At 32.5% G+C, this 14,215-nt stretch overlaps 1 protein-coding gene across 3 annotated transcripts in view; it reads left to right on the top strand.

Annotated features, from left to right (window-relative positions):
- Window positions 1–2,080, top strand: part of LOC120635370 — a 109,891-nt gene extending 107,811 nt beyond the window's left edge. For all 3 annotated transcript variants that reach the window (XM_039906366.1, XM_039906367.1, XM_039906368.1), the window contains one exon: window positions 574–2,080. In XM_039906366.1, the coding sequence (XP_039762300.1) occupies window positions 574–769 (196 nt within the window). In that variant the 3' untranslated portion in view covers window positions 770–2,080. The remainder of the gene's footprint in view (window positions 1–573) is intronic.
- The last annotated feature ends 12,135 nt before the right edge of the window (window positions 2,081–14,215 follow it).

Genomic DNA, 14,215 nt, shown 5'->3' with positions numbered 1-14,215 from the left:
GGTATCATGTTATAAAAGCATATACCCATCCCCACAAAGAATTTCTGTACTGTACTCAGACGACATGCAGATATCACTAATTTATGACCGGTTCTAGTTAGTCGACTGTTTATATCGACTTTTTATTTATAAATAAATAAATAAATAAATATACTACGACAATACACACATCGCCATCTAGCCCCAAAGTAAGCGTAGCTTGTGTTATGGGTACTAAGATAGCTGTTGAATATTTTTATGAATATAATACATAAATACTTATAATATACATATAAACACCCAGACACTGAAAAACATTCATGCTCATCACACAAACATTCTCCAATGTGGGAATCGAACCCACGGCCTTGGACTCAGAAAGCAGGGTCGCTGCCCACTGCGCCACTCGGCCGTCAAGCCGTTATAATTACTTCTGTTTTGTTTAATAAAGATTATATTGTTATTAATATATTGCGAGCGAGCGATATATTGATAGAGATTTTTATTTGCTAGAGTAACTCCGAGCACAACTCTCTCCAACGCCCGCGGAATCACTCTGAGCCCTCCCAAATAAATGTTTGTTTGTATTTCCAGATTCCGCGCTTGCCTCAAACTGGCGGACACGGCAGTATCAAACATGGTGGGGAAGTTATTTTTCAACGTCGTCCAAACCAAATGCTTCATACTAAAACCCGTCAAAAAAGTATGCACCCAGCGTTCGTGGTGGGGGAAATGCACTAGAAGAGGCCGCATGGAACAAGCCTTCCTTAGGGATAACATGCCGTATTAAAAAAAAAATTAAGAAGCAGTTAAAATTGAGAAAAACGTTCTATTACACCCATGTGCATTGATCATTACACTCTCGGCTAACGCGTAGATGCTTCGACTATAATGATCAAAATACCACACTAGGATCATAATATACTATTAATAACGTGAGGCGTTTTTGGCGAACCAGAAATAAAAATAACAATAAGCACGCCCTGATGGCATATTTCTTCTTGGCTGGGACGTCTTCCGCGTGAGTTTCTTCGCTTGGATGTCAAACTCTTCACCGATTGCTAACAAAGCATCTTCATCGTTCCAGAAATACACGACGTTGCAAAATGATGAAAAACTACGTATACCACCAGTGTGCATTGATCACTACACTCTCGGCATTATTTTGATAGCCTTCGGCTCAGGCGGATAGTACTGCGTTGATTGTACCTAACGATCAACTTCCACACTAATACTTTACTGGAGAAGAATGTGCTCAAAATAATATCATAAAATGAGTTATTTTATGATATTATACATTTATATGCAAAAAAATTAAAAAAAAAACTTAATAGCTTAGAATTCTATTTTTCGGTTACAATAAGCTATCAGGTTTCAAGAGTGATGAAAAACGTTGTGTTACACCCAAGTGCATTGATCATTACACTCTCGGATAATAGCGATCGCTTTGGATCGGCCAAATAATATGGCCACGATTGCAGTGAGGCTCGTTAATCTTTCTTCAACCAGGGTTATGGAAAAAGTTACATTTTTATTCAAATGTTTAGCGCCATCTAGTGAGCGGCAGACAAACTTAAAGCATTCAAATTAAATCGATGTCATGACCGCCATGTACTAACATAAACTGTTTGCCTGTATTGTAATTAAATGGCACTCTTACAAATCCATAGAAATCGTGATGAACTTTCACACGTTCGAATAAATAAACGTAGATATCTCACACTCGGCACTCTGACCCCTGTACCCTATAGTTTCCATCTTGACTTAGAATAAATTTAATTGTTTACGCAAACTACCTTAAAATTTTATAATTCTAATGTTACCGCCATCTATTGGCTAATTGCTGCAAGTTTTTTCTTACTCAAGAATACAACTTCCGTATTATATTTTACATACAATAAACGCCCTATCCTGTGCTTTAAAGAATATTAATATCAACCCAGTGTCATATGGAAATGTAAACCTTGAAAAAGAATTTTACATAATGGCTTTACGCTTAAAAGATAAATGTTTGTCTTTTTTTATTCTATGAAGTTTGAAATTGACATTTACTAATTATTGTTTTCTTTATACCTACTTCATAGTGAGAAGGCAAAGGTAAATTGACATGTTCTAAATAATATTCAAAAAAATTACTTTTTTTTTTAAACATTTTAGCTTACTGCAATAACTAGTTAATTATTTCCAAATTGGTTATAGTTTATTGCTTTCTTGCAATCTATTTACAACTACATTTTAAAGGCTATATTTAATTACAGTTGGTAAGTTTTAGAACCTGTGCTTTTTTTTACTGTAATCAATAATTTAATTTAATAGATATTGATTACAGTTTATTAAGTTAATAATTTAGTAAAATGTTAATTTATTTTTAGATACAAACACTTAAATATTTTTGTATTTACTTATTTTTGCTGTGTTGTTCCTATTTTAATTTTGATTTTAAGTACTTATAATAACTTTTACTTATTACATTATTCAAAAGCCAAAAGGCTTCTTAAAATAAAGGTAAACATTATTTAAATAAAATGTAAAATAGTAAACGGCGTTTATAAAAAAAGCATGCGTAACACAAATGCGTTATGATTGTATGTTTGTATGTGGGATGCCACATGTTAACCATGTAATTATTGGATATTTAACGACTTTTTTTTTCTGTTACTCGTAATAGGTGTGTCTATTATTGGAAAATAGAGAATTAAATTAAAAAATCAATATTAAAATTGGAAAAAAGCAGTTCCCAGTAAGATTCTGGTGAAATACTTCAGCAGTATAGGCAGAAGAGAAAACCTATAGACAGCTTTTTTTTTTCTTTGGAGTCGAGTTATTATGGGATATCAATTATTCTTCATGGCAAATGTCGAATAGCGACTATTCGTGGCATCTCTAATAAAAACTTAAATACCGGAAGAAAAAAAGTTAGTACCGCGCAGATTTTCTTGGTAGTTCTGTACCATTAGTAGAAGTATATATTTATATTTCCGTTAAATATTCCGTAATTTAACAGTTTTTATTTTACATTATTTTATGAAATTAGAAATAATTATGCAGTGGAATGAAGTTACTGTTGGAGAAACACCTGAAGTGGCGTGGTTTTTGATGCTTCAATATAAGGTTACTATATATTACCTGTTTCGAAGTTCTAATCGTTTTAAAAAATAATTTCTTATTCTCTTTCTGTATTCTTAAGGAATTAAAAAAATAACGTATTCCATGTAACAATAATTATGTATGACATTGCGCAATGAAATTTTATTTGTCTTGTCTAAATAATATAATGAAGCCAATATTTTACATAAAGAAAGTTATAACATTACCTATAAGTATTTATTTATATTCAATTAAATTATTATAATTAGGAATTGACATTATTTATTTAAATCTAAATATTTATAATATTATGTGTGTACACAAATTTGCGATGTTTTACCTTAAAATTATAAGTTTTCATATACAAGGTGATTCGGAAAAGGGGGTTCTAGAAAACCACAAATAAAAGTATCACTAATACTTTTAGCGATAATGACAAAAAACTTTTATATTTCTGTTTTCTTAAAGTATAATATAAAATTAATATCACGACCTCCTTGGCGCAGCGGTAACTGCTGAGGTTTTAAGCTGGTGGTGCCGCGTTCGACTTCCGGCAGGGGCAATTTAAATCGGCCGTGGTGACCAGTGGCGTGCACTTCATACATGCACAAAAGCACTGCATACCCTAAAATTGATATTATAACTCGTATAGGAGGGGATTTTTTGCTGTTTTACGCAATTTTGCTGTTGTATGCATACCCTGGTGAGAAACCCAGTGCACGCCACTGCTAGTGACCACCCTTTTTTTTGGCGTGTTGGAAAAGCTTTATTGCTACTGTTATGTGGGACTACCCCCTCTAAAGGGGTATACCCAAAAAACCACCACGGCATGTCCCTTGTTGGCTTTGTTAGACGCCCAGGGCGCAGCTAGTTACCACCCAAGACGTACCGCTAAACAATGTAGCATTCTGGTGCGACGTCGCGTATGGTATTTTTAATATATAACTGGCATACTCCCTAACAGGTTAGCCCGACACCATCTTAGACTGCATCATCACTTACCAAAAGGTGAGATTGCAGACTTGTAGTGGAAGAAAAAAAAAAAAAAAGGAAACAAAAATAATCAAAATTATTGTCAACAGTTACTTTCTGTTTCTATTGCCATGACATATCTTTTCACGAGAATTACTTACTGTCATATCACTTAAAATGTCTTTTTCCAAAATAAGCCTTGTATTTATTATTTCACAGAATGTTAAAAATAATCTTGAGAATTTAACACATGTTTACAATAGTCAGTGGAGACCTCTATTGTGAAGATGTATTCATTTAAAACTTGTACTCATGTCTTGCTTTGTTGAATTCCAAACTAAATTAACTGTGTTGCCATCCTTTACATAATATTTTTTATATTTTAAAGGATAGCAACATAATAACAGGTTTAGAGAATTAGCTAAGGTTTAATACTTTACGATTTAACTCAGTGACTAGATTTAATTTGGCTTAATTATTTCATATTTTAATAAATTTTGTTGTATGCAACACCACAACCAATTTGAATGCAAATTGTTGACTTGAGTTAAATAGCTGGTGTTGCTGTAAATTTAATTACTGAAAATAACTATGCACGCATACTTTTGTAATAAATCTACAAGTAAGCAATACTTATAAATTTTAGTTAAGTAAGTGAAATTTAGTAAAATATGTATTTAAAATACTTATTACTATCCAGGTAAATACTAAAAGAAAGGTTTTAATATAATATAAATTTATTGATTATGTACTTGTGAATCTTCTATGGAGCTTTTCGTCATAAGATTTAAATATTAATTTAACTCATACGTTAGTTGTTCACCTCTTAACTGTAGAGTAAATTATTAAACTAGTATTAAAGTGAATAGTTTTGCTACTTGCCACTAGATGGCTTTAGTTGTATACAGTATAAAAATAATTATATTGTAGAAACGTAGAAAGTTAACTGTATGAGAATCTACTAATTCCAGTTTAATTTGTACTCATTGTCAATGCTGTATTAATATGAATAGTGTTGGCTAATCGACACTAGATGGCGTTTATTGTATAAAATAGACTTCAGGATCGTAGCAACTCACATAAACAATTATTCGAAAATTGTACTATTTTAAACTAATCTAAAGTCATAAATCGGTAGTTATAACATTAGCCTATACGATGTGGAGCGATAGTTTATGGCTTAATTTTAAACAGATAGGTACATGAATCTTGTTTGAATTACGTAGAAATGTTAGAAATAAGGTTAGTTTTACTTCTCAAAGTTCCTGTATTTGACAATATTTGTGTAGAGTTATGTGATGTGTATTTTAGATTATGTAGATTTTAAGCCAAATATTCAAATAGTATACATTTTGTTTATTATAAACAAGGCATCCATAACGCAGTATCCAGATGAATCGCATTATTTTAAACAATTGATTTATTCAGTGGTCTCGACACTCAAAATACAATGCTGAATTCTTAAAGCATATCAGTTATTTTATAAAAAAAAGGGTTGTACAAGTTTGCCAACAATTGGTAATTTGCGTTTGTAAACGTTAAAATTAACCGGCCAAGTGTCAAGAACAAATTGCGCACAGAAAGTGCTTGCTAGGAAACGTATAATAGTAAATAAACGTAGATGTCGGAGGCCGATGTGTGGCTCAATATTGTGGGCATTTTCTTAATCTGATGATATCTTTGCGGATACTCGAGCCGATAAAACACGAGAAACTGATTACAAAATATTGCACACTAATTACACTTGGTAGTTCACAATAACTAACGCACGACAATTCAGACACAGATATCACTCTTGACACTTGGTAAACAGTTAGGTTGTGTAATTGTGGTGTTTTAGAACTATGTAGCGAACGACGGGTTTGATGCGGCAATGTGATTACTGACCATCCCATACGGAGCTTACAACTCACCTGTCTGGCGGGCACCATTTCTCGAATATGACAATTGACAACTGATCATCCCCGCTGCATCATCGAAATTTTAATAAACAAGTCAATCGAAATTTTAATAAAGATGAAATTGAGTGATTGAATTGAATAAACCAATTCTATAAAACCTGATCCGCCAATAGATGTCGCTTTTGAGTGTAACGCAATTACTTTAAAATAGATGGCGTTGTTAATAATAACAACTATAATTATAATCTGCGACATATAATAGTTGTTTTGATTTGAAAATGATAGTTTCGTCCTAAATTCGAAAAATATATATAATTTTCCCCCTTCTTAGTTTCGTGATCACTGATTTATTTTATTTTCGCTTTTCTCGTGTCGATTTATTTAAAACATTTGGATACTAGTGAATGGCTAAAGATGAAGTATTAAGTATCTAAACCGGTTGCGAAGGGTAACAATAATAATTAAACTATAGTTGGATTGATAAATATTGTTTTTTTTTCTGATAAATGTAATATTTGATTTTAGTTAAAGCAATAGAACATTTTAGTCATTAAACCTTAAATGAATTATAATTTCTGATACTTTAAATATGTTAATTATTATAATATTGTAATTTATTTTATAATGGCAACCCTTACGCTGTGAAATAATATATATATTTTTTAAATCTGTGGACACTAACGTGTGAAGGCATTATGGAGGGTAGAGGTAAGGAGAGTCATCTTATATGGGAGTAAAGTTGAAAAAGTGTCCAGTTGTTGCGCTAAATAACAGTTCAAAAATCATCCACAATGGCGCTGGTGGATGCACAGGGTATGGTATGAATGTAGCAATCGTAGATGAATTGAAGTATGCCGAGTTAAAAAAATTAATGTCATTATCGACTAAAGTAGTTAATTATTGAGAATTTCAACAACTTACGTTGTACAAAATATTGTGGTAAATATAACCTTACTTCCTTGTATCTCCATACTTCCTTGTTTATTTTTCAAGCCTACTCTAACAATATTTATATTTGGTGCTTCTTTTAAGAGTTACCCTGATGCAAATGTGGCGCCATCCTAATTTAATACATTTTGACGACACTTTTTCATATACACAGATGACTCTCCTTACCTCTACCCTCCATAGAAGGCATGTACTTATTAATATATGAGCAAAATACATCTAAAAATTTGGAAACTCTAATATTAATTATATGATATTGAAAAAATGCGATTGTTTTATTAATTTAATAAACCATTTCGTCAAAGAGAAAACAAACACACCATCATTACCAGCTAATGTCGTGTTTGTATTCTCACAAAATTTCGGAGGGCTGGTTTATTATACTCGGTTGACAATTAACTAAATAACAGGTAGATATGAATATGTTACTGAAAAGCTGGATAAGTAACTATTTTAGTACACACCACCTGATCATACTGTTTTACCATTTTATTTTATTAATATTTGCTAAGGTCGTAAGGAGGTCGTCAGGCTTAAAAAAGCTAGAGCCCAAAGCCAAAAAGTTATAAAAGAATCCAAATCTGGCATCCGGTCACTCGGCACTCGGCATTATTTATTTATTCTGTGGTCATTCTTCGAGTCATCTGACTTATGGAGGGTAGAGGTAATCTGACTGCATTTAACAATTTTCATTAAATGAAACATGTTATTTTCGGCCTGCCTTGCTGCACGTGGCCTGTGTCGACTGTTGAGTGTTCGAAAGTCAAGCAAATAGTAAGATTTTCAGAACAAAATATAGTGAGCGGCGTTATCTTTAATGATTTGGTCATATATTTCAATTATCACATATCGTAGTAGTAGTTTATCAAGTTATTTAGGAAAAAATGGTGGTCGGTTACTGCTGGTTGCCACAGCGGCTGATTTAATATTTCTCACCCGTGTTTGTTGAAAAGTGCTAATCTTAAATTGAGCAATGTGTAGTTTGAAAGTTAAACCTTTGGTTGTGGCTGGCGAAGTTAAGGTTTTAACAGATTTCTTCGAATCGAGACATCGATTTTCTGAAGACCCTCGATTGTATAATGTAGCTAATAAGAGAATAACGTCATGTCGTCTGCCATTTATCGGACATTAAAACTTTTAAAAAGATGGTATATTTCTTTTTATATTGGTAATTTTTACAGCGTCTTGAAATATTGTCATGTTGTATTTCATTTCTCGGCCTCTGGTGTGGATCTCATTGTTGTATACTGACCTGACCTGATTAGACTAGTATTTTTCCACTTGGTTAAGAATAAAATAGTTAGGTAGGTACTAAATATTTTTTTATTTATTTATTTACCTTCGTTAATTTTTACAGCGTTTTGCAATATTGTTATGTGGTATTTCAATTCATGATTTGGCCTGGGGTTTGTGGATCTCGTCGTTGTATATTGGCCCTAGTATTTTTTCACTTGGTATGAGATCAAAATAGTCACTATATATTTTTTTTCTTTTATCTACAGTAGAATTTTACCTACTTTGGGTAAAATTTTTGTAATCTCTGAAGTTTTGTTGATTTTTATAATTATCTTTATAGAAGAATCTCTTCACCACTTGCCAGTGTGATTCTATGCGCTAAGAGATTGACTGTGTGTGATTAACTTTTTTAACTACCCAGACAGTCATATGCCCTCCAAAAGTCTGTGTGAATGGTTGTTCGCTTCTCAATATGTTATAAGTGGCACCATAACCTCTGCCGATCTTATATTTACTGTACACCTTCAACTGTAGATCCCCACTACCATCCATGTCCTTCAATGTGTCTCCTTGAAACAAACGAAAACCCATTTCCAAGGCTTCTTGAGACTGAGCCTGGGTATATGACTGTGCTGTGATTAACCTATTTCTTTATTTATTTCTTTTTCTGGCTTCTTTAGGTATTATTTCTTAGCCACTTACACTTTGTTTTGAAATGACTCACTTTTTCTAATTTGATTGCCAATAGGGCAATGGTGATTGCTGTGTTCTTACAAGTTGGAGGTGCTGGGTTCAATCCCCAAGGAGGGCAATTTGGGAATAGGTAATTTTTGAATTTCTTATAGTCTGGTCTGGTGTGAGGCTTCACTTGTTTAGTAGAGTGGTAATTGTGACAAGGTAATAAGCTAAAGATTTACTGCCAAATGATGATGACTGTGGGTATTTGTTTAATATAACAGCATTTCTCATTTTTTTTTGCCACATTTCCAAAAAGTCCTCAAAAATAAAAATATGAATAAATCGCCTTTATTTTAATGAAATTTGATAGTTTATTTAACTATTAATTGTATTTTTTACAAAGAACTCTGTTTTATTTAGGATTACTGTGAAAAAAGTATTACAAATGAAATCAAGGTAGAATAAACGTTCTTGTTTTGTTACTTCTTGTATATTAAAAAACTTTAAAGTCTCCAATTCTTTACCCAGAATGAGAAATTTTAGAAACTATATTGAAGTCATTTAATAACATCAAAAGAAAATTAAGGCCAAAAAAACAGAAATAATTACCAAAAGAGACGTTTAAAATTTTTTTTTGTTACCCTTGACTAAAAATTAGTTAAAAGTTTTGGTTAAAGGAAAAAATAAAAGAATTGAAAAATCATACTTACTTTTTATTACAATTTAGAGCTTCTGTGAGTTAGATTACAAGTCATATTGTTTTATATTAATAATGAAATACATAAAAAAAGAAACTGAGAACAGGATATTTTTGGGACAGTAACAAAAAATGAGTAATTGGTAACAAAATAAAAAATATAAGGTTTGGTGCACATTGTCCATTAAATTATTAAGATAACGGAATATTTGTATATACTGTTACCGTTAGTGACAAGTACAAGTAGTGCGTAGGTACCTAATTATACCAAAAAAAATAATTTCAAAATAGTTATTTTTTGTTTCGGTTTTCCTTACAATATTTTGAATTATAAATATTTAAAGTTGAGGTTACAAAATAACGTAGATACCTTCCTTTTTACACATCATTTTATTGACATAAAATATGCGCAACTTAGCATATGTAACATTAATTTTAGGTAATAAAGCCTATTTTATTAACAGACTTCCAAAAAAGGAGGAGGTTCTCAATTCAGCGAGTATGTTTTTTTTTTATTTTTTTATTTAATGTATGTCGGTGCATATCTCCGTGGTTTCTTAACCGATTTTAAAATTTATTTTTTTCATTGGTTAGAGGAAGCTCCCGAGGTGGTCCCACAAAAAAATCTGACTCCAAATCCTCAATCCTAATGCTGTAGGTGTACCACATAACTCTGATGCTGCAGGGTTCTGCACTCCTAAGCCATGCGGATTTAGAGTACACTAAAAAGTTAATAATACAAATCAAAAGAAATCAAAATTATTTTTTACTTTACAGTGGCTTTGGAAGTCGGTTTTTTAGAAAGAATTTTTATTTAGGTTCAGGTTAAATCTACTAATATTTACTAATAGCGAATTTTTTATATCTCTTTAGTGAAGACTCCGTAAAACAAACAAACTAACACTAACAAATATTGCAAAATCTAACAACTTACAAAATAATATTAGTAAAATAGCAACACTTATTTCTAATTAGAAATCTAAGTTAGGAATACAAGACTTTGTCACAGTTGCTTTTCCACCGGCTACGCGAGTCCAGACGAGGTAAAGCGGTGATGTTAATTATTTCGTTGTCTGTGTCAGAAATCGCTAATACGAGCGCGAGCTCGCGTTAGCTATCAGTTATTATTTTATATTCTAAACTCACGCCTCATCTAGTCTCACCACGCCAATGGAAAAACAGCATTACACTGTCAAAATTTAACACAACTATAGTGGCTATGGTTTAAAGTCTACTTTGTAATAGGTACACAGGAACTTAAAATATTATAACTAAAAATACACTAATTACTTGAATCAGCTACGAACATAAAATATTGTTATTATAAAAACACTTATTTACGAATAGGAACATTTTTAGAGTATAGTAACACTCGAGATAGTGTTTGGCACGTAGGTATTCGTTTAAATTATTATTAAATTATAGTATTAAATTACCTAATAAAGTTACACTAAACAGTAAAAAACGCTATTTTCTAAAAAAAAACAGAACAGTCGTTGCACGGGATGCATTTAAGAACTGAGAGTTGAGACTGACTTGATGACAATTTATAAATTTTCAACACACTTGACAACATACGAAAAGATTACGAAAAGTTACACATATCATCATGTACAGAACTCGCATTCATCATCAGGATAATGATCATACACGCTAACATATTTGCATGTTTTGCACCAAAACCAATTGCTTTTCATTAAATATTTCACATCTTCTCTACTCATGATTAGTATAAAATGAGATGGTATTGCACTCAACATGTTTTCTGTAGGACTTCCACAACCAAAACATTGCTTTGACAATACGAAATGTGTCGATGACCAGGGCCAGACAAAGTTTTCTTAAGGAATATATAAAAATCATTTTTATCAATAAATTTGTCGATATCAAGATATACCACCACTTTGTAATAACTTGGCTCCACACCCTGAAACAAGTGAATATAACTCAAAGAATTAAAAAATACGATTGCCATAGTTAAAAAAACTTAAAGTATATTTTTTGTGAATCACTAGATATTGAACTATAGTGTTATATATTTTTGGAATCTACTCATCATTTTCTAGATGATGATTTTATAGTTAATCTTATTTTCGAATTTTTTTTTCAACTTTAGTCTTTAATGCGGGACCATGGTCACCCCATAATTTTTTTAAATTTTACTAGCCTATGTCACCCGGAATAAGCTAGGGATTCTAACGCTACCTCATTTATCAAAATCGGTTCAGGCGTATAGAAGCTATGGTGGAATATACAAACTCACTTACATATATGAACCCTGAAAACAATATAATATGTACCTACTCCTTTTTTCAGGCAGACGTATAAAAAAAACAATATTATGCACTCAAACATGAAATTTCATAAATTATACATGATACATGATAGGTATATATAATATCTGCCTAAATCACGAGCCTAATCCACTCCAAAACAGAAATTACAAATAAAATCAAAGTAAGATTGGCCTTCTGTGCACGTTAAACAGAAGAACTTTTTACAACTCATACATTTTATTAAATTGTACATTGGTAAGGGATTTTTACATTTACTACACGTTACTTTACGTGTCACAACAGAAGTCAATGACTATTTCTTTATACGCTCAATTTTAGAGACTGTGCCTGAATCTAAACGATTTTTTGAAATTGTAGGATATGGTTCTGTTTGATACGATAACATCGTTAATCATAAGTTTTTCTGTTTTCTTTATTACTTTCAATACTTTTTTAGCAGCCGTAATTTTTAATTTCGTTTTTTTCATCTGATTGTTGTGGTAGATCGTCATCTTCAATGCAAATAATTGGCAAGTCAGTATTAATGTTAAAATCTATAATACAGGAGTCGTGATCCATGCAGTTAGCATTTGTAGATTCAAGAATTGGTAGCGTGTTATATCTTTGCGGCTGTAATATCTTACCAATACATGATCATTTATTGCAAGAGTATTTTCATCTTGTGAATTTTCCATCTCGTTCCCCTTCTCTGGTATGATACTGCCTTCCATCGCCACTTTGCTTCCTTTATCAGAATTTATTGCAAAATAGTTTTCATCTTCTGGATTTTCCATCTCGTTCATTGTGTCACTGTCTTCCATTCCCACTTTGTTTTCTTTATCAGAACTGTTACTGGTTTTGTTTGACTTTTCTCATTTTCAGTCTCTTTTATTGTTTTCGATTCCATCATGTTTAAAAGAAAATTATCTTCACAATCGTCGGAATCACTGTATACACTAAAACAGTCTGAAACACTTGTGTCTGGGGTTATTACTTTAGACCGTTTCTTTTTCTTAACTTTAGGTTCATTTATTTTCTTCTGTCTGTTTTCCTTTTGATTGTCACAATTCTTATCCTTCATATTCTTTTCATTTCTTGTCTTCTTTCCGTTTTTATTTTGACTGTCACTTTTCTTTTTCTTCATATTCTTTTCATTTGTTTTCTTTTCTCCATTTTCATTTCCACTGTCACAATTTTTTTTCTCCTTATTCTTTTCATTCATTTTCTTTTCTCTGTTTTCTTTTTTGATAACTTTACTTTGTAGTTCAATTTTCCGCTTGAGTACATCTTTTTTATCACTTCGGCACCTGGTGCCATTTTGCGCCGTTTTACTGTTTCGTTGTTACCAGCTTTTACTTTTAGCAGTAGTAGATCTTCAAATGACACAATTTTGTTTTCCAGTATCTTTATTTTTGGTGTAGTTTTTTCTGGTTTTTCAGGTAAAGCTTCTGTTGCGATATCGAGAGCCAATACCAACAGGCTCTTGGGAGTTTTTGCAACGATTGTTTCTGAATTTTTTGTAGCGGCTGTCACTGAATTTCCAGAAGCAGTTGTCGCTAAATGTTGTCGCCAACGTTGAAGTTTTAACGAATCGAAATTCTTTTCTGCAATTTCGTCAACATTGTATGGGAAGATTCCTGTCTTGCGAAAACCACTTTTTAAAACTTGCCCATCAATTTCCTTCCAAACTTCTCCTATCAGTTGAGCAAATTTTGCTTTTGGTAGTGGGACTCCCACATTTAATCGCTGTTCTTTAACAAGCAAACTGTCCCACTTGTCTTTAAACGACTTCATGACTGCTACGTCCAGTGGTTGCAATACATGGCTTGTGTGCGCAGGCAATTTCAGTATTGTAACGCCTGCTTCACGAGCCTTCATGATTATGTTTAATCCGACATGAGTTGCGTGCCCGTCGTATATAAGTAAAATTGGACGTTGATTTCCAATGGTGGGCAAAAAAGTCTTGATGAAATATTGTTCAAATATTTCGGACTCCATCCAGCCATTGTCTGTAGCCGCGTAGGATGTGCTTGGATAGGCGTCTGGAGATACCCACGAGTCCCATACGTTTTTTCCTTTGTATATGATCATAGGAGGCGCCTTTTCCCCGCGTGCATTTCCGCAAAGCAAAACTGTCGTATTGTCTCGGCCTGGGGAAGCAATCACTCTCGTGGATGCATGGCCTTCGGCGCCGACAGTTTTTGTCTTTTCAGGATCTTTAGAAAAACTGGTCTCATCCATGTTCCAAATTGCTTCGGGCTTATCTCTTAAATTTAATTCTTCCAGTGTATTTTTAAGAAGATCAAAATACGGGTACACAATAAATGGATCAATTGCCTTTTTTCTTGCATATTCGACGGCTTGTGGTTTTTTGATCGACAAATTGTGGCGGTTTTTGAATCCAGCAAACCGCGTTTGACCTGGAATCCCATTTTTAAAAT

Source organism: Pararge aegeria, chromosome 26 (assembly GCF_905163445.1).
Source record: "Pararge aegeria chromosome 26, ilParAegt1.1, whole genome shotgun sequence".
Classification (NCBI taxonomy): domain Eukaryota; kingdom Metazoa; phylum Arthropoda; class Insecta; order Lepidoptera; family Nymphalidae; genus Pararge; species Pararge aegeria.
This window is presented reverse-complemented; position numbering and strand designations above follow the sequence as displayed.